Source organism: Candoia aspera, chromosome 2, assembly GCF_035149785.1.
Source record: "Candoia aspera isolate rCanAsp1 chromosome 2, rCanAsp1.hap2, whole genome shotgun sequence".
Classification (NCBI taxonomy): Eukaryota; Metazoa; Chordata; class Lepidosauria; order Squamata; family Boidae; genus Candoia; species Candoia aspera.
Window position 1 is genome coordinate 121,853,389 of NC_086154.1, and position 22,930 is coordinate 121,876,318.

Here is a 22,930-nt window from a genome sequence, read left to right on the forward strand (position 1 = left end):
ATCGCAGGTTAAATTCAGCCTCCTTGTCAAACAAGTACCCCCTCCCCCTCGTCAAAGATATGTTGGCACATTTGTCGACTGGAAAGGTTTTTTCCAAACTTGACCTCCGCGAGGCGTATTACCGTATTCGCATCAGGGAATAGAAAACAGCTTTTAACTGTCCCTTGGGCTCCTTCCAGTATAAGGTACTGCCTTTTGGTCTTGCAGGGGCCCTGGGGGTTTTCATGCAACTAATTAATGAGGTTCTGCATGACCATTTGTTTAAAGGAGTACTGGTTTATCTGGACGATGTCCTGATATACTCCAAAACAGAGAGAACACAAAAGATTGGTAAGACAGGTTCTCACCAAGCTCCAGCACGCTAAACTTTATGCTAAGCTTTCCAAGTGCGAATTCCATAAGTCGCGCCTGGATTACTTAGGCTACAGGATTTCAGATAAGGGCATTGAAATGGATCCTGCAAAGGTTCAGGCTGTTTTGAGCTGGGAGCGCCCGCGCACCTGGCGCCAGCTCCAAAATTTCCTGGGATTCGCAAATTTCTACAGATCCTTTGCAAAAGGGTTCGCGGAGATCGCCTTGACTGATTTGTTGCAGACCAAAGGCATCAGGGAGACGCGCAAGGTAAAAAACCCAGGGGCTGTGCTCAATTGGATTCCCGCCTGTCAGGCTGCTTTTGACCGGTTGAAAGCTCTCTTTACAGCGGAGCCAATTTTATCCCATACCGACCCCGACCATCCTTTTGTCGTTCAGGCTGATGCCTCTGATTTTTCAATTGGGGCTATCCTATTACAAAAGGATTCTGCCGGACTCTTGAAGCCCTGTGCCTATCTCTCCCGGAAATTTTCCGAGACGGAAAGGCGCTGGCATGTCTGGGAAAAAGAGGCATTTGCAGTGAAAGCGGCACTGGAGGCTTGGCATCACCTTTTAGAAGGGGCGACTTGCCCTTTTGAAGTCTGGACAGACCACCGCAACCTCGAGGTGCTCTGCACGCTCAGGCGCCTCAGCCCTAAGCAGATTCGCTGGGCTCAATTTTTCAGCCGTTTTAACTTTCAGCTGAAGTTTATTCCAGGGAAGAAGAATTTTTTGGCAGATGCACTTTCCCGACTGCCCCAGGCCGCAGAGCCTGTCTCCGACGTCGTGGGGACTGTGCTCTCTGAGTCTCAATTGGGTTTGGCCGCTGTCACCCGGAGCCGTGCTCGGGAACAGCCTCCCCCCCCCCCCTGCGAACGACTCCGGCGCAGCCCGCTCTGGGCCGCAGGGAACCACAGATGCCAGGTGGGTTGCGTGCAGATTTTGCCCTCGCATTAAAGTCTGATCCCTGGCTCCTTGCTAACCCTGACAAGGTTTCCATGGAACAAGACCTCGCCTGGGTAGAGGGTCGTTTATACGTCCCTGACATGCAACAATCAACTATCTTCAGCCGGTCTCATGACAGCAAACAGGCTGGTCATTTCGGGTTCCTCAAATCCCTCCACTTGACCCGACGCCAATTTTGGTGGCCCTCGCTGAGGAAGGATGTCAAAACGTATGTGGCATCCTGCCCTGTTTGCGCAATGTCTAAGCGACCGTCCGGTAAACCCCAGGGGCTGCTGCAGCCCGTGGCTAACCCTTCACGCCCTTGGGATGAAATCTCTATGGATTTCATCGTGGATTTACCGCCCAGTCAAAAGAAAATAGTCATTTGGGTAGTCAAAGACTACTTTTCCAAACAAGCTCATTTTGTCCCCTGTGCCTCTATTCCGTCGGCGCAACAGCTGGAGAAGCTCTTTTTGGTGCACGTGTACCGCCTTCACGGCTGCCCCCCTCGCTTGGTGACCGATAGGGGCACACAATTTACCTCACGGTTTTGGCGGGCTTTTTTGAAATTAATTGGCACTGAGCAAGCATTGTCAACCTCCTGGCTTCCCCAGACTGACGGATCTACTGAGATCCTCAATGCTACCCTTGAACAATTCCTCCGCTCCTACATCAACTACCACCAGGACGACTGGGTGGATTTGCTTTCTTTCGTGGAGGTTGCATACAATAACGCTGTGCATCAAAGCACGGGACAAACCCCCTTCAGGGTGGTATCAGGTTGGGACTTTATCCCCATTCCCGAGCTCCCACAGCCCCCGTCTCCAGTAGTGGCGGCCTGTGATTGGGGTTCTAAACTCGCAGACTCCTGGCCCGTCATTAAGGACGCTCTCAATGAGGCTCAGACCTCATACAAACTTCAGGCTGACAAGCACAGGCGCCAACAGCCGCCTTTTCGAGTAGGGGACCTGGTTTATCTCTCCACTAAATTTATCAAGTCACCTCAGCCTTCCAAGAAACTGGCCCCCAAATTTATTGGCCCCTTTCAGGTTACACAAATTGTGAACCCGGTCACGGTGCGTTTGGATCTACCTCATAATTTGAAGTGGCTGCACCCTGTGTTCTACTGCAGCTTACTCAAGCCGGCCAGTGACCCCTCCCGGTGGCATCCACGCACTCCCCCGCCTCCACCCATCATGATCGACGGACAGCAGCACTTCGAAGTCAAGGAGGTTCTCGACTCCCGCAAGCTTCGTGGCTCTCTCCAATACTTAGTGCGCTGGAAACACTTTCCCCACCCTGAGTGGGTCGCTGCCCGTGACATTCAGGCCCCTGAGCTAGTCCACAACTTCCATGTTGCATATCCCTCCAAGCCCTCGGCTTGATTTTCTTCAGGGGGGCGGTATGTCATGATCGCCATTGCAATGTTTGCAACATCGTAACGGCTCGCATGACAAAGCGCGGATGCGTGTCAATGACTGGAGAGGTGCAGGCGATAAACCGGACAAAGAAGGTAATGGGTTTGGGAGATCTATTGAACAACAAGGTCTCATCGCCCGGTAATCGACCATTGACACCATTGTCAAAGAAATGATCAGGGCAAGGTTCAGAAGGGCGTGTCCGGGCTTTCGAGGAATATCGAGGTCTAATCGCCCGGTAATGGACCGTTACCTCGCAAGAAGATAAACAGGGCGATGCCCGGGGCGAATGGGGCTGGACGACCTCTCACCTATCAAGTCTTGATGACCTGTCACTCCGTGGAACTCGTGGGGCACACCCGGGGAGTGTGGGGGTGGAGCGCTGTTTGGCATGAGACTATTTAGTTCAACTTTTGGCGCGCTTCCCTCACTCTCAGCTTTTTACTGGTGTGCATTCTATTCTAAATAAAAGCCAGAGTTTAAACTTGATTTAGAGTCTGAGTCTTTTATTTGGCCTTAGGCATTCCTCACAGCGTGTTTTACAGTAAATACTGAGGGGTAATTTTTCACACTGCCAGAGGACAAAAATCCCCTATTACATATACCTCCCATAATGCCTGAATTGAGCTACCACCATATCCTTTTCCAGTAATAGAGGCACTACATCCCAGCTGCACTAGATATATCCCAGCTGCAAGAACATTATTTGAAGCCAAGGTGTTGGAACAACTTTTGCACAGGATCCAGTTAAATCCAGACATTAACTTTGCTACTCTCAAAACCATCAAATCAAAATTGCTAGAGAAGTTGTTCCAGGTGATCTGTTGTGCCCCAAATGGGCTACTCTGCATCAAGCCAGCCCTGAGCAAAATGAAGGCTAGGGGCTGGATTGTCACCTTTAAGTGTTTGCTAAAATTTGGGGCCGTGTAGCCTTTGGATTAAAAGTAGCTGGGTCTTTTCCTAGGACTGTGTGGCTAGCCTCCACAGTTGCTGCATTATCCTGTGAATGGGTATATTACAGAGCAGCTACTTTTGCACTTCTATGCACTTTGTGGTGCTGCATAGCCTTATTAAAAATATATCTCCAGTGATAAAGTTGGGCCCCTCAGACTTCCTTTGATCAGGCCTCCTGGGTAAAGAGGAAGGAACTGATCTGTTGCAGCCTAGGATCTCCCCTCAATCATTGCTACCCTTGGGCTATGATCAGGTCAAGGCAGAGCTTACATGAAAGTCTTAGACATGAACTGTCGAATCACACACAGCAGAATCTCAATTCTTGTTCCATCAGGAAATTCAAATACTTATCAACCTGACAGGCATCTAGATCAGCTTATGATTTCTGAACATCACTGAGTTTTTACACTGTGTGTTTTGATGTTTTCCCCCCAGCAGTGACAGAAATCAGATACAGTATAAGAAGATCCTTTAGAATCTAGGAACCTGAAGTGGTGGAGTAGTGGAATCTTTGGACTATATTGCCTTTTCTCTAGAAATGCCAGGGGTGTGAATGATGTTCCACATTCACACATTCCCTCAGGGGCCTATATTCAATACCTAGATTCCAGAATAACTGTACATACCACATTTGCTGTAGTAGACTGCAGAATATGCCAGCAATTAATGTGTCTCTAACTTCCTAATATTCCAGGATAGTTTAAGAGGTGTTTGCAAATAATTTCATTCAGCATATCTGCTTTTCATCCTTGCCCAATTTAACTTAGGTGTTGTATCTCTCTTATTTCAGCAATAGGAAAAGATACATATTTTAATTCTTTGTTTTTAATGCTGTTGTACTGTTCTGGTCTGTGACCATAAATAATAAACACCATGACTGAAATATTAATGACAAAATGGCATTGCTTGGAAAGGGTGAAAGTTTCATTTTTTGGATTTCAGTGTTTTTTAAAATGTAAAGTAGGTGCATTGAGACTTACCAGACCCATGTTACTAATTTGCCAAAGGAAAAAATTCACGAGGGAAATTTGATACTGTGTTTGATGATTTGCTGATCAACTTTAGTGGCAGACACCTAGCCTCTGGCTGAAAAAGTTGCTCAAAGCTGCATCATCTTGCATTCATCCTTTACTACCTTTGTCCTTCCTTACCTTTTATTTTGTCTCCCATTTTACTGCTTTGAGTGTAGTTTCATGGAACATTACCCCTCAATATTATTCCTTACATATTTTAGTATTTCCATGTACACTGATGATAATGCTCATTTTAAAAAAAGTATGTTTGATCCACTCCTGTGTAAGATGACTTCGCAAGAACTCTTTCATATCTCTGTCCTCAAACAACTGAGACTAGTTGAATTAGTATACCAACTATTTCATTATATTGTCTTATTTTTTTTCATATGCGTTAAGGTGACATGCCTGTGGTTCCTAGCGAATCTTCCACTATAGCTATTTCTGGAAAAATATCCAAATATTTCAAGTGTTTTATATGGGATGTACCTTACTGCATTTAATTAGTGTCCTTTTTCTCTTCTGTAGTTCCTTGGCCATTGGAACCAAAACTGGATACAGACTTTTTTCTCTGAGTTCTGTGGAACAGCTGGATCAGGTCCATGAAAGCAGTAAGTCTGTTGTATTTTGGCATGACAAAATAGTGGCTGGTGATAGTTTTTATTCTGCATTATAGCTCATTAGTGTGCCTCAAATGAGCAATTCCATTTTATCTTTCCTGCTAGAAAGCAGATGGCATTTCTTGGCCGCAGTCTTGCTTGTATTCAAGCAGCATTCTAGATGTAGCTGTGTTAAAGGGACAGTTGCACGCTAAATAAATCAAAACTGTGGGAAATGCTTCTGTGTTTGATACCAGTATCAGTGGTGCCTAAAAAACTGTGAATCCTTTTGAATTGTCAATATTTCTGTATAAATATGACCATAAAACATGATCAGTTCTCCACATGTCCTAAAGCTGGATAGAGAGGACCCAATTAAACAAATGAGTGAAAAACACTATACTTCTTCATTTACTTATTGAGGAAAATAAACCTAAAATTATTTTATTATAATTTTTAAAATTATTTATTGAGGAAAATTATTTATTGAGGATGACATTTATTTATGACATTGTTAAGAATCACAGAATGAAAGCTACAAAATAAATGGGCAAGATCGTTGCTGAGAAAGTACAGTTCAAGGGGTGGAGAGAAGAGATGATTATAAGCAGATGTCTGAAATATAAAAACCCTTTATTCCTAAACACAGTGCAGTTAGATCAAAATAATTCAGGTTTGTTCAGCACAGAATAGCTGCATCCAGATCTATACTGCACTGTGATTTAGTTTATGAGAGTGACACCGTTGATGCCTCTGCCATAGCAGTATAGAAATTAGAAGTTTCTGTTTTGGATTTAACATAGTTTAGTGTTTTGTCCAAACTAAATGCACAAGTAAATATTTATTATTATTATTAAAAACAAGTCAGCTTAATAAATTATGTTTTGAATTTAACTGCTTTTGCCAACTATAATTAAGATTAATCTGAGTTTATCTAGGTTTGGTGGAAATGGCAAGTTTGGCTTATACAATGCAGAAATCAAAGCTTTCAAATTCTTGTGGCTATCTTGAGTGCATGAGTTGGAAGGGGCCAAGGTCTATTCTCATACCTCATGAGATTGTTTCCACATCAGCTAAACATTATTTTAATGAGGAAATTCATTGAATCTTATTCTAGCCATTTCAGAGCTGTTGTTTCTGTTAGTGGCTTCCATGCAACTGCACTTCTTTTTCATGTTTGATCATTAGCTGACTGAAGTTATACTTAAATAGCCTAACATAGTAGAGATTTGACCACAGGACTATTTCCCATGGAATTCCACCCACAAAATTTGATAGATAACCCTGCTTCCCAAGATTTAGCTCTCCCAGAAATGCAGGAATGAGCAGAAGTCATAAAGAAAATACATGAATGAATGAATGAATGAATGAATGAATGAATGAATGAATGAATGAATGAATAAAGCATGCCTGCTGTGAACCAACATTGTGCACAGAAGAAATCAAGATATCCTCTTATAAACAGTCTGAAAAGCAAGATATACATGTAATAAATGAAATTTAACTTCAAGTTTCCTTCCCTGACTTTTATGCTTAGCATTATATTATTGACTGATAAACTGAGCTTTAGGTTTGTTGGAGCAGGTCCCATAGAAGCTGTTGGGTGTTGCTAATCCTCAAAGTTAGGGCAACTGTATCTGAGCTGTGATGACTGAAGGGCAGCAAAGAGGCCTAAATCATAGCTTATAGTTTGCATAGCACACTACACTGTGATTAGTCTCAACCAGAAATAGAAACTTGCATCTAACCCTGGCAACTAAGCCAGAAAAAAAAGAGGAGAGAACATAAGTCTGAGACTTGAACTTCTAATACTAAAGTAAGCTACCATATGTGGAGTGCAAAACTCTGAACAACAATTAAATGGCAACAAAGATACACAAAAGGTTAACTCTTTGCTGCTATTTAGTGGTGGTTTTGATTTTTGCAGATATGGTAGACTTGGTTAGGGTTATATCCAAATGAAGCCATTATAACAGTATTGTGTAAAGTCAAACAGTAGGACTTACATGTGGCTCAACAAAACCTGGTAGGTCAGGATATGTTGAACTACATTCTTACTATCAGGACACAACATGTTATTCAAGGACACATTTCCAGGTATTTTTACATTTGACTCAGGCAGACAAATGGATATCTCTGTGTTGCTACATTTCATGGTAGAAGATAGTTGGTTTTAAAGGTTGAGAGCTCTTTAACATGAAATGCTACAAATACAGTGTAGGACATGCTAAAGGAAACTTAGGCTTTTAATCTTTTTTAATTAAAGACTTAAATCTTTTTAAATTGTATCTTTATTTTTTATGTTTAATTGATTTTATTGTAATTTCTTTGATTGTTGTGAGCCACCCAGAGTCATTGAGTGTTGGGCGCCATACAAGTTTAAAATAATATTAATTAAATTAATGACTTTATTTACATAACTTTTCCTCATTACCCCAGCTACATGGCTATCAGTGCTTCTAAAGAAGGTGATTCTGCCATATATAAAGGTTAAAGGCTATTTTAAATTAACAAAAGCACAATTTCTAATGTGCCTGAAAACAATACTATTATCCTATCTCACCTAATAAGACATCATGGAAATACAGTACTGAGTTTTGAGAACATTAAGCAAGGATATGAGGGCAGTTTGAAAAAGAAAAATATATTGACTTAGCTAAAAATAATTGTTTTAAAACTGATTTTGGAAGCTGTTTATCATGTGCATTTAAAGGAATGGCCCCTACAAATTGCTTGGTTTTGGCTTAATCACTGTTATCAATAATAGAGGGACCACTGTTTTAGCTTTCCCATTAAAGATTGGATGAGAAACAATAGGGCTGTATTACAGAATGACAAAATTGAGATAAATGTAAGGATATTCTATTCCAAATTGCTCCACTTCAGAAGAACACTGCCAAGGAGGCAAGAGGATCTTCTTTGAACACCTTTTCACTGTGTGATACAATGTTACAGTATCATCACAAACAAAAATCCCACAAGAAAATACTAGCTATACTACAGAGTATATTAAAGTCTTCCTTCTTTTCACAGAACATATCTTCATCAGACTTTGAGATGGGCTATCAAACCTGGCTTGCAAAGATCCAGAAATTTATCTCTTTGTTACCATCTAGTGCTCATCCAGATACTTACACCCCAGATATGGTAGCCCTACTTTAGCATTAGAATTTCTAGCCACAGAGTGATTTGCTTACCTCTTCTCTGCTGGCATAACTACAAGGATTACATGAAAGTTTTTGTTTCTTCTTGAGGTTAATTGCAGTTTGCTATGTTAACTTGCAACTGGTGGCTAGACTACTTACCATTAGAAAGTATAGGGATCATATTATACCTGTACTGAAATATCTGTGCTGGCTATCAGTTGCCTGCTGGGCACAATTTAAGGTGCTGTTGTTGAGCTTTGAAGTCAAACAGGTTAGGGCCAGATTATCTGCAGGGCCACCTCTTCCACTATGAACCTGCCCCATTACTTAGATAGCAGGAAAGGCCTGTTATCTCTGAAGATGCTGCCACTGACTATTTGGTACTTCTCTAGTGTGGCTCCTAGGCTACAGAGCAACTCCTTAAAGATTGTGTTTAGTTTCCACTCTCCCAGCATTTAAGTAAATGGTAAAATATACATCCTTTGCAAGGTTTTAATTGAAAATAATTTTAATGGCTAATTTTGGTTTTGATATTTATTGCATTTTTGTTCTGTTATTTTTCAATGATTGTTGTAAGCTGCCTTGAGTTTGGAATACAAAGTAAGATGGAATGGAAATTCAATAATGAATAAATAAATAGATTCCGCATATTGGCCTTTTCATCAATATTGGAATAGAAATGTGAGATAGAAATCAAACCAATAACGTTTTCCTTCCTTTTTGAAAACATGCTGTCTCTATGATAATTTTTAACACTTCCATCCAGATGAAATCCCAGATGTTTTCATTGTGGAACGCCTATTCTCCAGCAGTTTGGTGGTAGTGGTGAGTCGGGTGAAGCCGCAGCAAATGAATGTCTATCATTTCAAGAAAGGGACAGAAATCTGTAACTACAGCTATTCTAGCAATATCCTTTCCATCCGGCTCAACCGTCAGGTAAAACCTAAAGGCTTTTTTCTGACAGTAAATGATCTGAATCTTCTTGGTGGCAAGGCATCTGTCTTTCTCTAGATCACCTTCAGAAACATTAAGCATCTGGAAGGTATTTACTCTAGAAATAAGAGACTGGATTCACATGCCATGTGGTTTATTTCCCTGTCTCACCTGTGATATGTAAGCTACTGTGTGAATATAGCCAATTTCTATTCACTCAACTAGCCATGGAAAGAAAGCATGGCTTAACTGAAATGTCACCCTACCTTATGTTTCAGAGTGACATCATCTTTCATTATTAATGACATCTATTCCATATCAAAGGTAAGCCTCAATCTTACCTGAACTGCAGTCTTTCATACTCCTCTAATTTTATGAAGTGTGTCCATTTGCCTTAACAGTCAATCTCCCTTCTAATATATTATAGCACCCTCTGTCAAGCATGGGTCCAGTTCTTAACACAAGAAACGTTTGAACATTATGAACATTATGATGAAAACTATGAACTGTTATTGTTACAAATAATGTAAGAGCTTTTGTGCAGTTATTTTTCTTGATTGGACACATGAATGGAAAATCTTAGTTTTTTAGAATAGAGGAATCCTTTTAAATTAAACTGCTGAAGCCCTTCAGTGCCAGATCATTATTAATCACATATGTTGGCAAAATCAAATCTGGTTTCTAGTTGGTGAAAGGGTATGATTTTTATAAGCAAAATTTAAAAAATGGGAATGTGAATATGAGCTGTCCCTTTGGAACCAAAAGCCTGCTTAGTTGGTTTGCATCAGGCTCTGATTCTTAGCAAGAAGGTTCTGGGCTTTTGGAAGAACTACTTCATGGTTTCTCCAGAAGCTTCTAATTTGTGGGACTGGGTATACTCTTGATCACCCTCATCAAACGTGCAGGGTGCTTCAGCTTGGCTTGCTTGTACCTAATAACGCTGAATTTTGAAAATTGCCTTTTGTATCGGACCAATTATATAAACCATAATTTAATGATGATCCACCAGGATCCTCTGGGATACAAGCAGGTAATGAAGGTATTGCCCTTCCATTGTTTCTTTTGAACGTTTGAGAATAAGAAGTATGCTGCTCGGACGTGAAGGCTTATCTAATGTGTTTAATCCTTTGAAAACTCAAAACTTACTACTATCCATCACCAGTTGTTTCTCAAATTCACCACCATTGCAGCACCAAAGTCTTGTGGCATTGGAAAGGCTAAACAGATTATTCCATACACTTTTAGATCATAATCATAGTCTACTTCACTAAATACATGGATTGTTATCCATGAAGACTTCTTTAGTAAGCAATTCCTTAATCTTTAAAGTGACAGAACACTTTGTTTCTGTTGTAAAATACACAGCCACTCCTGTAGAAACTGAATTTCAAAAACTAACAATATGCTAGGTATGGTAGGAATATTTTAAAACCTGTCCTGACCTTTTTGTCTGTGTGATTGATTGTGTGACCTTGAGAGGAACACGTTATCTCTGCTATTCTATATAGAGAGACTTGCTATGTTGCACTGCCTCACTCCCCCCACTTAACTGAATAGCAATAATTTCTTAAGTTGTTCCTTATAACTGAACTGCTGTACTCTGGTTTAGTTATCCCCCCCCCCTTTTTTGTGTCCTCCTAATATCGTTTGTTCATGCCAGGTGAGAGATGCAAATGTTCCCTTTTCCATAGAATGTTTTCCCTCCTCCCAGTAGGAATGAGGAAAACTATGTCTAGACCAGTGTTTTTCAAACTTGGCAACTTTAAGATGTGTGGACTTCAACTCCCAGAATTCTGAACAATGTCTTTCTGAACTAATTACTGCTTTCTTGTTGGTACTTGGAATTGCGTCTCACTGAAACCTAGAACTTAGGTTCAGGCACATGGCCCATTGCAAAACAGCACGTATGGTGTTAAGTCCTCACCCGAGAATCTAATCTCAGGATTGGCATAGTGCTGGAATGTTGTTTTGAACCCCTCATACTGATCAGAGCTCACTATGAGAAAAGGAGAGCAGGCGCTAAAAACCAAAGACTATAAAGAGGGAGGGGGAAAAGTCCCAAATGCAAGTGAAAGTCCTGATGTATTTTGGATTTACACCTTTTTCAGGGGCAGTTTGTAGACTGACTGAAACCTGTTGTGAAGATTTCAGTGCAATAAGGCCTAATTTTAAAAAGTATTTTTCCACTGGCACGTGGAACTGTTTCCCTCCCTCTTTTTATACAGAGGTCAGGGACCATTGCATAAATGGATTCTTGTGAATGTTATGTGCATTTTTAGTCAGCCCATCTTGTTTAAGGATTTAGAAACAAAATGGGGTATGAGGAAATAATAGAAGGGAATTTTTAAAAAGTAGCCAGCTTTAGACTACATATGGGGATTTCTTACATATGAAGAACATTGATCTCATAGAGAATTCTGGAAGTTATAGAATCATAGTATTTTGTTACAAAATCTAAAGCTAACCACTGATAATGAAACAAGCTCAGAATACACTCTCTTCTGCTTGAATCATTTTAATGGAAACTCTCTGGTTACCTTAGCATTATGTATGAGGTACTGGAAAATATAGTGCTGTATTATTTGGAAATAACATGTTTATTTATTGAAATAACACGGTTCGATCACTTGACAATCCTTGTTTGGAATGCTGTACCTAGGAAAAAAGTTTGTTTTCTAAAAAAAAATGTAGGATTCCACTACTGAATCCTATTTCTGCAGTAATTTCAAATCCGGGTTTTACAAACCTAAAGCTCATCTTGAAAACATTACATTTTCAGCAGCCTCCGGATTCCAGGAACAATATTAGGGTGATTTCAGATGTGTTGTGTTCTTTCCCCCGCTAGATCCTGTAAATGGCTTCTGTGTCTTCATTGACAAAACCAAGATGTCTAGATTGTTGTGACTAGACGGTCACAACGTGGTTATGGCACTAGCAATTTGTCAGAGATGATAACTTGCTCCTGTTTCTAATATGCATAGCCGCTGGACAAAGAAGAAAAATGTTCATATTTGCAGTATTAGAATATCAGGTTTTTCCTGTAATCATCTTCGTTTCTTTAGCTTATTCAGTGGCTGCTGAATAAGCTAATAAACTTCTTCACAGTATAGTAGTATAGGCTCAGAAGTAAGTCCCAATGCGTTTAATGGAGTTGACTTCCAGGTAAATGAATATAGGATTGCAGCTTCAGTGTATGCAAATTTCCAAACAGATATTCTGCACAGTTTTGTATTATCTTGGCAGCTAGAAGAACATGATATAATCAAGTAATTTTGGTGTCTATGTGTCCAGTGATTCATTTTTCCAATGTGTGCTTTCAATTTCACAGCACACAGACTACAACAGCTCCTATATATGCCATAAGTGCTGTTATACTCCTAAATGTTGAGTATGCAATCCCAACATCAAGTAAAAAATAAAATTGAAAAATAAGACTGAAATCTCATGAAATTTTAGAGTTTTTGAATAAGATTAGGTACAAGGAGGTCATGGCAAACCAAATCTGTTAACTGTGCCCAGAATGCAAACAAGGTCTGTTAACTGTACTCCATGACAGCCATTTGTCTGGGTTGGTCTGAGGATTCCTGCTTTGGGAGGTGGTTGCACTAGAAAACCTCTAAGGTCCCTTCCAACCCTATGGTTCTCTGAAAACATTATGGAACAATTACCAGGAGCTGAGCTTGACTTGAGGATGCCTTTACTTGCTTTTCTTAATGAGACAAAACATTTTTGTAAATGATAACACTCACATATCACAGAGAACTATAGTGGCTGATGTGTAAGATGCTGTTTCTGAGTTATATCTATCTCCTGTTTTGAAATATCAAATGTGGTATATTATGGAGAACTGTACCTGGTCTTGTTTCTGTCTTTCCCTATCACTTCAGTAATAGTTTTTCTTTCCATAAAAATTCCGTTGAGGAAAAGATAGTGTACAATATATATCAAAAGTGATAAAGCTAGGAGTCCTCCCATTCACCCACTCAGCAGGTAGTTTGAGTTGGCCTATGACCGAATCCTTCTGGAATGCCCTGATGGGCTCTGGCAATGCTTGGGGTCTTTCTAGTGTCTAAATAACAAGACTTTTGTTTTGTTTTAATTTTTATCCTTGCAGAGACTGATCGTTTGCTTGGAAGAATCTATTTATATTCATAACATTAAAGATATGAAGCTTCTGAAAACAATCCTGAATACCCCTCCAAACACAACAGGTAAGGGAACAAGCATGAATTGCCAAAGAAGAGTAAACTGAATATAGATAACCTGTAAGGGACTTTGTGAATAGAAGAATCTTGCTTGTCTTCTCTTCACAGTGCTGTGTTAGAGTTGCTGGTGTCTAATATTGGCTCTGTTACAAACTTCTCTAAGGCCAAGGCACATCAGTGGGAAAAGCTGCTGATGCTATCTCTCTCCCATCAAGTTTTTCCACAGTTTTTGTTGGATCTTTCAGCTATCCTCCTCCTTTTCACATGGAAGCAAAATGATAGTGTCTCCCAGTATGTGGTTTGCAAGATTCTCTTTTTGCTTCCACATTCCCCATTTCTGTGTTGCACCATCTGGAGAAGTGGGCCATAATGTATTACTTGCCTGGCTATCTGTACTACTACAATATTTTTATAAATAAAAGTAACATTGAAATGTGATCAGCTTACTTAATAGCAACGTATGTTTGGGGACTGATGTTCCAAGCAGTCCAAAATACCTTTATTTTTTTCAAATTGCAGAAATTGTTCATTTGCACACTCTAGCTGTTAGGCAGTAGCCTCTATTCTGCTCCCCCCCTCCCCCATTTATATAAAGATGGTAGGGCACTGTTGGGCATTTGGGGCTTGTAGGTTATTGTTTACAGATCAGCAATGTATTTCTATAAGACTCTGAAATGATACGATGTTTGCCTCAGTGCAAGACATAAGGGTATATGGATTGCATATTGCATTCAGAGAATTAAGCTGTTTCCAGCAGTTCAAAAAGCACAATGCTTGTTTTAATCCTGAGCAACACAGAATAAATAAATGCAAGGATGGGGTTTAAGGGTGTAGCTGGATTTAAATATTGTGTTAGGCAAAACTGAACTAACCATAATACAGCTTAATGTGATGTGTGAGCTCAACCATGCTAATTCATAAACAATGGTTTAGAGAGGATCTGTTTGTGATAAATTGTTCGGTAAACTGACTTAGCGCACCGTGTCAACCCAGCCTATATTGCACTCTGCTTTAAATGTACTTCTACTGCAGTCCTAAGATTCCTTATTTAAACACAAGCCTGGGGAGCATTCTTTTGAATGAATACATTTAGGATTGAATTACATCTAATCTGCATATATAGGCTACTAGATATTTCAAGAAGAAAGTATTTCTATGGGAGGGCAAGACTGGTTCTCATTCCCAGGGTTCTTGTCCCACAGAGCAGTTCATCTTGGCAGTTCAGAGTGCTTTTTAGAACTTGCTGACTGCTCAAGACAGGGGCTGCTAAGGAGGCTTTTCTGCAGCTTTTGGTTCGTAGATTTCTTCTCTTGGGTTGAACCAAAAGTAATGAGCTTTTGTTCTGCAGAGTTGCTTATGCTGTGCTCAGATATCATGTTGCAAAGACATTTTTGTGTTAATGTTGTCAGAATTGCATGTATTCTCTGCCAAAGGAAAAGAAAGTCCCATTTTTTTCAAGATGACCTTGAAATTTATGTGAAGATATTGCTACCTATAATCAGAAGGAATTATGTAAGTTATTTCCATAGCATGTATTTGCTTGCCTTTAATATATGGTAGCATTGCTGAGAGGAAGGTTCTCAAAAAACTTGAATTTGATTTAGCTGTTGATGATATTGTGGAGGATAGTTAGGAAGAATAGTCAGAATTAAGTAGAAAGTTGCTTTGTAACAAAAAAAAGCCTATTTGTCCTTCAGTTCAGGATTGTCTAGTCTGGGGTTTCTCAACCAGGTTCCATGGAACCCCAGGGTTCTGCGAGGGGTCACTAGGGGTTCCCTGGGAGATCACAATTTATTTAAAAAATTATTTCAAACTCAGGCAACTTCCCATTAAAAAGGTAAGTTTCATTCTTTATTTTCAGTTTAAGAACACTGTTAATGCATATATACAGGCCTACACCTGAATATAATAATTTTGTAACTTCTGGCCTATACATTTAAACCCCTGAATGTGCAGAGGTTCCCTGAGGCCTGAAAAATATTTTAAGGGTTCCTCCAGGGTCAGAAGGTTGAGAAAGTCTGGTCTAGTCTAACAGGCAGTGGCTCTCAAGTTTTCCAGTCCTGGAACAAAGTGTTCCTCAGTATACCCAAAGCTCACATTTACATGTGGACACCCTGCTACAGATTCTCCCCAGTATCCCCAGCCTCTGGCTGTTGATACTTGGTTTGTTACCTGATGTTTACTTACTTCAAATAAGCACCACTGAACTTAGTGAGAGGACTTAGTTCTGAGTAAGATTATACAGGACTGTTCTGTTTATGAGATACATCTTAACAGGTCTTCACACATTTTTCTAGAGTCTTAGAGGAAATAAATCTCATAATAAATTGATGATCCAAAGATGAGATCTTCTACTCTCATCCCTCCAGAACCCTACTGATGTGGTAGAATAGTAAGCAGACAAGCATTCTTCCCTGTGGCTATGGTAATATATAATACAACGTACAAAAGTAGCCTGTCATGATCACCGTTGCGATGCTTGTGACATCGCAACGGCTCGCATGACAATACAGGGAAATGGGTCCCTGGCAGATTAAGGCAAAGGCAACTATGAAACACAAAGGAAAGCAACAGGTGCAGGAAACTAAGTAACAACCAAGACCGGCGGCGCGGAAGACAGCGATACAAAGTTGCCAACAAGCAATTGACTAAACAAGAGAGGCGCACCCGAGCTGTCAAAGGATTAAGAGCCTGATCGCCCGGCAATGAACCATTACCGTTCAGGAAGGCGATCGAGGCGACGCCCGGGGCGCAGGGGGGCTTAACGACCTCTCACCTGACAGGGACGAAACTGGTGAGACTCGTGGGACGCACCTGGAATAAGGTGGGGTAGAGCGCTGACCGGCGCGGGCTATTTAAATCCCGTTCCGGCGCGCTCCCCTCACTCTCAGCTTTTTAAAGGCATGCACTCTGTTCCTCAATAAAGCCAGAACCTAAGCCTACGCTAGCGTCTGTGTCTTTACTGGATCGCAGGCAGAGCCTGACATAAAGCTGAGAGTCTCAAAAACGAACCTCGCCAGTCTCCACTGGGAAAAAAAATTTTCTGCGGGAGAAAACACCGGCGATGACGGAACCGGAGACGGCCATGGAGTCGGCGCTTCACACCGGAGGCGCGAAGGACGCAATGCAAGAGGAGGAGACGACCCGACAGCTGCTAGAGTCGGCGCACCCGAGATGGGACACGGGCTCCCTCCCTGCCCACACCATACCCCAGTTCCAGACCTGGAGCTCCAGCCCGGACTGGAGAGCCCCAACGGAAGATGAAGTCGGGGGCAAACAACTCTTCACGTGGGACGGCGGAGCAGGACCCCGGACGGGGACATCCTACACCACCTGGAGACTCCACTACCCCCAAACGCCCGAGCAAGGAGTCGCAGGACTGCCGATCGGGCAGCAACCAGCAGCACCAAGGACGGACGACCCTGTCATACCGGACAGGGTCAGCACCCTGGAAGCCAAGGTACAAGCCCTGGAACACATGCTCCAGTCCATGGCATCGGTGGTGAGCGAGCTCACAAAGACTGCTGCTGCACAGGGGGCAAGAGGGGATCGGGGCACCCTACCCACCCCATCGACAACCACGAGAGGATTGGGCCAAGCACGGGACTCTTTCGCAGGGCTTCGTGGTCCCAGCCCGGTGGGGGTCATCCCTAACCACCCACAGGTGGGGGTCTTGCAAGTTGGGGGATTCGCCAAGGACTTCCCCGTGAAGTTTGACGGAGACCCCACGAACCTGTCATTCTTCCTGACGAACGCCAGGAACTAATGGCCCAGTATGGACATTGCTTCGAGACGGAAGCGTCCAAAATCTCGGCAGTGGCCACGAAACTCAAAGGCAGGGCTGCGGATTGGTATGTCCAGATGTCGGAGTCAGGAGCCCCAGCCCTGGCCACTTTTCACAACTTCCTAGCCGCGCTCAAACATTACTTCGAAGACCCCCTGGCAAAGGAAAGGGCCAAGAGTACCCTTAAAGGTCTTCGCCAAGGGAAAAAAGCGGTGGCAGACTACGCTCTCGAGTTCAAGGTCCTAGCGGGTAAAATCCCGGAATGGTCTGAGGCCACCTTGATCGACATGTTCAAGGATGGCCTCAACCGTGAGGTGCTACAATGGGCACTCTATAGGGACGACTCAGACTCCCTACACAGGTGGATTTGTCTGGCCAGAAAGGCTGAGCACGCCCAGCGCACCTTCATGCTAGCAACCACGAATGACAGAACCCCTCCCAGTGGGAGAGGACCAGTCCCACAGTTGGGCCCGACCTGGGACGCAGAGCGACAACAGCGGTTTGCCCGCGGGGAATGTGCCAGGTGTGAGAAGACGGGCCTCCGGGCAGCTGAATGCTTCAAGGACAGGACGACGGATCGCCCACCCAGACCAACACTGAAGGCGCCGCACAAGCCACCCAACCCTCCCAACCGGCTGACAGGAGCGCTAGCAACCCCGGACGAGGAAGCGGACGCCTACCTCGCAGGGGACGTGGCTGACGCCCAGGAGCAGCCAGCGGGAAACACCTCCCACCTGCCCTAAGCAGCGCCGCTGGGCAGGTGGTAAAGGAGGGGCGCGACAACCCCAGGGTGAGTGAAGATTGCTCCATCCTGGCAGGGAAAATCGAACTGACTTATGGCTCTAGAGCCATCGCGGTCGAAGCTCTGGTGGACTCTGGGTGCTCCAGAAACCTAATCCACCCAGACATTGTCACCGCAATAAAACTGCCCTGCTCCCCCCTCCCTAAACCGCTGGTGTTCCAACAACTCGACGGCTCTACAGCAGGGGGGGACCGGCCACCCAGGGTACAAGAAAGGTCACCCTGAAAATGGGCACCCACAGGGAGTCCATAGACTTTGTGGTAACCCCGGTGGGGAAGCCCATAGTGGTGCTGGGGATCCCCTGGCTAGCACGCCACAACCCCTGCATAAATTGGAGGACCCGCTCTATAACGTTCGAGGACGGGGTCTACCAAGCACCAACAAAGGAGAAATCCTCCGCTCTGACTGTGGGGAGGGCAGAGATCAAGTTCTCACTAAGCTCTGGAAAGCCAAACTCTACGCTAAGCTGTCCAAGTGCGAATTCCACAAGTTGCGCTTGGACTACTTAGGGTACAGAATCTCTGACAAGGGCATAGAGATGGACCCCGCAAAGGTTCAGGCAGTTTTGAGCTGGGAACGCCCACGCACCAGGCGCCAGCTTCAAAGCTTCCTTGGGTTCGCGAACTTCTATAGGTCCTTCGCGAAGGGGTTCGCGGAAATTGCCCTGCCCTTAACCGATTTACTAAAGACCAAAGGCGTTGGGGAGATGCACAAGGTCAAAAACCCAGGGGGCGTGCTTAATTGGATTCCCAACTGTCAAACCGCTTTTGACAAGCTAAAAGTGCTGTTCACAGCGGAGCCAATCCTGTCCCACCCGGACCCCGAACGGCCTTTTGTGGTGCAGGCAGACGCCTCTGACTTCTCAATTGGGGCCATCCTACTGCAAAAGGATTCCGCTGGAATCCTGAAGCCATGCACCTATCTCTCTAGGAAATTTTCAGAGACAGAGAGGCGCTGGCACGTGTGGGAAAAGGAAGCCTTTGCAGTTAAAGCAGCACTGGAGGCTTGGTGTCACCTTTTGGAAGGGGCGACTTGCCCGTTTGAGGTCTGGACAGACCACCGCAATCTCAAGGCGCTCCATACGCCCCGGTGCCTCAGTCCCAAACAGATACGCTGGGCTCAGTTCTTCAGCCGGTTCAAATTCCAGCTGAAGTTTATCCCAGGAAAAAAGAATTTCCTGGCAGACGCACTCTCCCAGCTACCCCAGGATGCGGAGCCTATCTCCGACATCGTCGGGACTGTGCTCTCTGACTCCCAGCTGGGTCTGGCAGCTGTCACCCGGGGACGCGCTCGGGGACAGCCTGCCCCCCCTTGCAAACGACTCTGGCGCAACTCACCCCAAGGCGCAGGCAACCACAGATGCCAGGTGGGCTACGGGCAGATTTTATAACAGCAATAAAATCTGACCCCTGGCTCCTCGCCAACCCTAATAAAGTAACTATGGAACAGGACCTCGCATGGGCGGAGGGAAGGTTATATGTTCCTGACTCACAAAGACCGACGATCCTTAGCAGATCGCATGACAGCAAACAGGCTGGTCACTTTGGGTTCCTGAAAACCCTACACCTAACTTGGCAGTTTTGGTGGCCCTCGATGAGGAAGGACGTCAAAATGTATGTGGCGTCCTGCCCGGTGTGTGCGATGGCCAAGCGACCGGCTGGTAAACCCCAGGGGCTGCTGCAACCCATGGCTGAACCCTCCCGCCCTTGGGATGAAATCTCAGTGGATTTCATTGTGGACTTACCGCCTAGCCAAAAGAAAACGGTCATTTGGGTAGTCAAAGACTACTTCTCAAAACAAGCCCATTTCATCCCCTGCGCCTCGATCCCGTCAGCACAACAGCTGGTGAAACTTCCTGGTACACGTGTACCGCCTCCACGGTTGCCCTTCCCACTTGGTGACCGATAGGGGCACACAATTTACCTCGAGGTTTTGGCGGGCTTTTTTGAAACTGATAGGCACCCAGCAAGCCCTGTCAACCTCCTGGCATCCCCAGATGGACGGATCTACAGAGATCCTTAATGCCACACTGGAGCAATTTCTCCACTCCTATATAAACTACCACCAGGATGACTGGGTGGACCTACTCCTGTTTGCAGAGGTCGCATACAACAATGTGATACATCAAAGCATGGGACAAACCCCCTTCGGGGTGGTGTCGGGTCGGGAGTTTGTCCCCATCCCTGAGCTACCCCAGCCCCTGTCCCCAGCAGTGGCCGCCTGTGATTGGGGTGCGAAACTCGCAGATTCCTGGCCGGTCATCAAGGACGTGCTTAAAGAGGCACAAACCACATACAAACTGCAAGCGGACAAACACCGGCGCCAACAACCAACGTTTCGGGTAGGGGACCTGGTCTACCTATCTACCAGATTCATCAAATCACCGCAACCGTCTAAGAAACTGGGCCCCAAATTTATTGGGCCATTCCAGGTGACACAAATCATGAATCCAGTCATGGTGCGCTTGGACCTGCCCCATAATTTAAAGTGGCTGCACCCGGTGTTCCACTGCAGCTTACTTAAGCTGGCAAGTGACCCCTCCCGGTGGCACCCACGCACTCCCCCCCCACCAGTGATGATAGACGGACAGTAACACTTCAAGGTCAAGGAGGTACTAGACTTCCGCAAGCTGCGGGGCTCCCTCCAGTACCTAGTCAAATGGAAACACTTCCCACACCCTGAGTGGGTCGCTGCCCGCGACATCCAGGCTCCCGACCTGATCCGCAACTTCCATACCGCCTATCCCTCCAAACCCTCGGCGATTTCCTAAAGGGGGGCAGTATGTCATGATCACCATTGCGATGCTTGTGACATCACAACGGCTCGCATGACAATACAGGGAAATGGGTCCCTGGCGGATTAAGGCAAAGGCAACTATGAAACACAAAGGAAAGCAACAGGTGCAGGAAACTAAGTAACAACCGAGACCGGTGGCGCGGAAGACAGCGATACAAAGTTGCCAACAAGCAATTGACTAAACAACAAGAGAGGCGTGCCCAAGCTGTCAAAGGATTAAGAGCCTGATCGCCCGGCAATGAACCATTACCGTTCAGGAAGGCGATCGAGGCGACACCCGGGGCGCAGGGGGGCTTAACAACCTCTCACCTGACAGGGGCGAAACCGGTGGGACTCGTGGGACGCACCTGGAATAAGGGGTGGAGCGCTGACCGGTGCAGGCTATTTAAATCCCATTCCGGCGCGCTCCCCTCACTCTCAGCCTTTTAAAGGCATGCACTCTGTTCTTCAATAAAGCCAGAACCTAAGCCTATGCTAGCGTCTGTGTCTTTACTGGATCACAGGCAGAGCCTGACATAGCCATACTGATCAAATCTCAGATGTATTCTCTTATCCCAAGACCTTTGTAAATTACATCTATGTGTGGGAAGTGTCGTATTACATATTAATTTATATTCCATGTATAACAGTGTCATATGTGTCTGCTATTCTATGCCATATACTAGAGTTTTATCCACCTACATAATATCTGAACCAATCTCTAGACAATTGAATTCTGCACCAGATCAGGACTGCATAATTGAAGGCTACATTTCAAGTTCCTTGAACATTCTTGTGGAAAGAAACTCAAGGTTACAGTGACCCACTGAAGATGAACCCAGAGCTTCTTTATAGTGTGTAATTAGTATTTCCTCAAATGCTGTTAGGGCTCAGAAGTAAAGAAATATAATATTTTACATCATCAATCTTAGACTCAGCTGTGACATTAGAGAAGGGTTTTTTTGTGTGTGTGTTTTTTTGTTTACCAGCTTTGCCCTACTGGTAACAGCTGAAGATTGTGAGTACTCAAGTTTGGGCAGAATGCTGCAAATACCCCATCTCAGCTGCAGAGGTAGACATCGGGGAGGGGGAAGCTGCACTTGCAAGTACAGCTATCATTGCAGATAATAGGAGGGTTTTAGATGCAGCTTCTGGGTGGTTGGCAGGCCTAACAGAGAAGGGGTTCCCTACTTCTACTCTAAAATTTCTCTTCCCTTCCCTTCCCTTCTCTTCATTTTTAATGTCTGAAAAGCCAGACAAGAATCTATGCTATGGAGAAGGTCCCAGAAATTTTGCTTTCATGCTATTACAAATATATGCGTCCTCAAAAATAATGAGATTGTTTCTTCTATAATATACAAGCTCTTTCACTTCATGGGAATATTGCAGTTTGAATGGTTGAGGGCCTTTGAGCGGTAGAGGCAGCACATTCATAGTTATCCTGGGCTGTCAGATCTGGATTGCAAAAATCCAGATGGCTACTAGGTGGCAGGGGCGCAATACAGGTAAAGTGTCTCTGCTGTTACCTAGCAATTGTCCAGATCTGGTTGTCCTACCTTACCTTAACCACTCTAGTGCAAGCACAATAACAGGCCTTGGCAGCCTTAAATTTTTTTAAAAATGTTATTTCTGGTCACTCAAGTATTTTGAATTTGCTTTTCCTTAAAACAGCATAAAATTGGTCCTGAGATGGCATTTTCCATGCTTCTTATCTCCCATACTTCCATGTCAGTGTTGTGAACACAACCTGCTAAATATTATGTTTGGCCCAGCACCAAGTGGCATTAGGAATACAAAGAGATCTTTCAGTATTAGCACAAGGACTTGCCCATCTGTGGCTGGACTATTATGACATTTGCAAACATCAACAGTTTAATATTTGTGATGGTAAGTTTGCCTGTAGGCCAGGAAGGTGCTCTGTAGGCTGGGGAAAAAGTTAAGTGTGGGATCTGAAGACTTAAGGAGGTTTAATGGAGAAGCCTAACGAATCCCTTCCCTTCTTTTA

The 22,930-nt window shown here is 44.0% G+C and overlaps 2 protein-coding genes across 3 annotated transcripts in view; one reads left to right on the forward strand and one right to left on the reverse strand.

Moving 5' to 3' along the window:
• ARSG (arylsulfatase G) overlaps nt 1-22,930 on the reverse strand; it is a 588,957-nt gene that overhangs the window by 401,483 nt on the left and 164,544 nt on the right. The gene's annotated exons all lie outside the window — the stretch shown is intronic.
• WIPI1 (WD repeat domain, phosphoinositide interacting 1) overlaps nt 1-22,930 on the forward strand; it is a 67,916-nt gene that overhangs the window by 13,767 nt on the left and 31,219 nt on the right. For both annotated transcript variants that reach the window (XM_063293460.1, XM_063293461.1), the window contains exons 2-4: nt 5,210-5,292; nt 9,193-9,362; nt 13,474-13,570. In XM_063293460.1, coding sequence (XP_063149530.1) covers nt 5,210-5,292; nt 9,193-9,362; nt 13,474-13,570 — 350 coding nt within the window. The remainder of the gene's footprint in view (nt 1-5,209; nt 5,293-9,192; nt 9,363-13,473; nt 13,571-22,930) is intronic.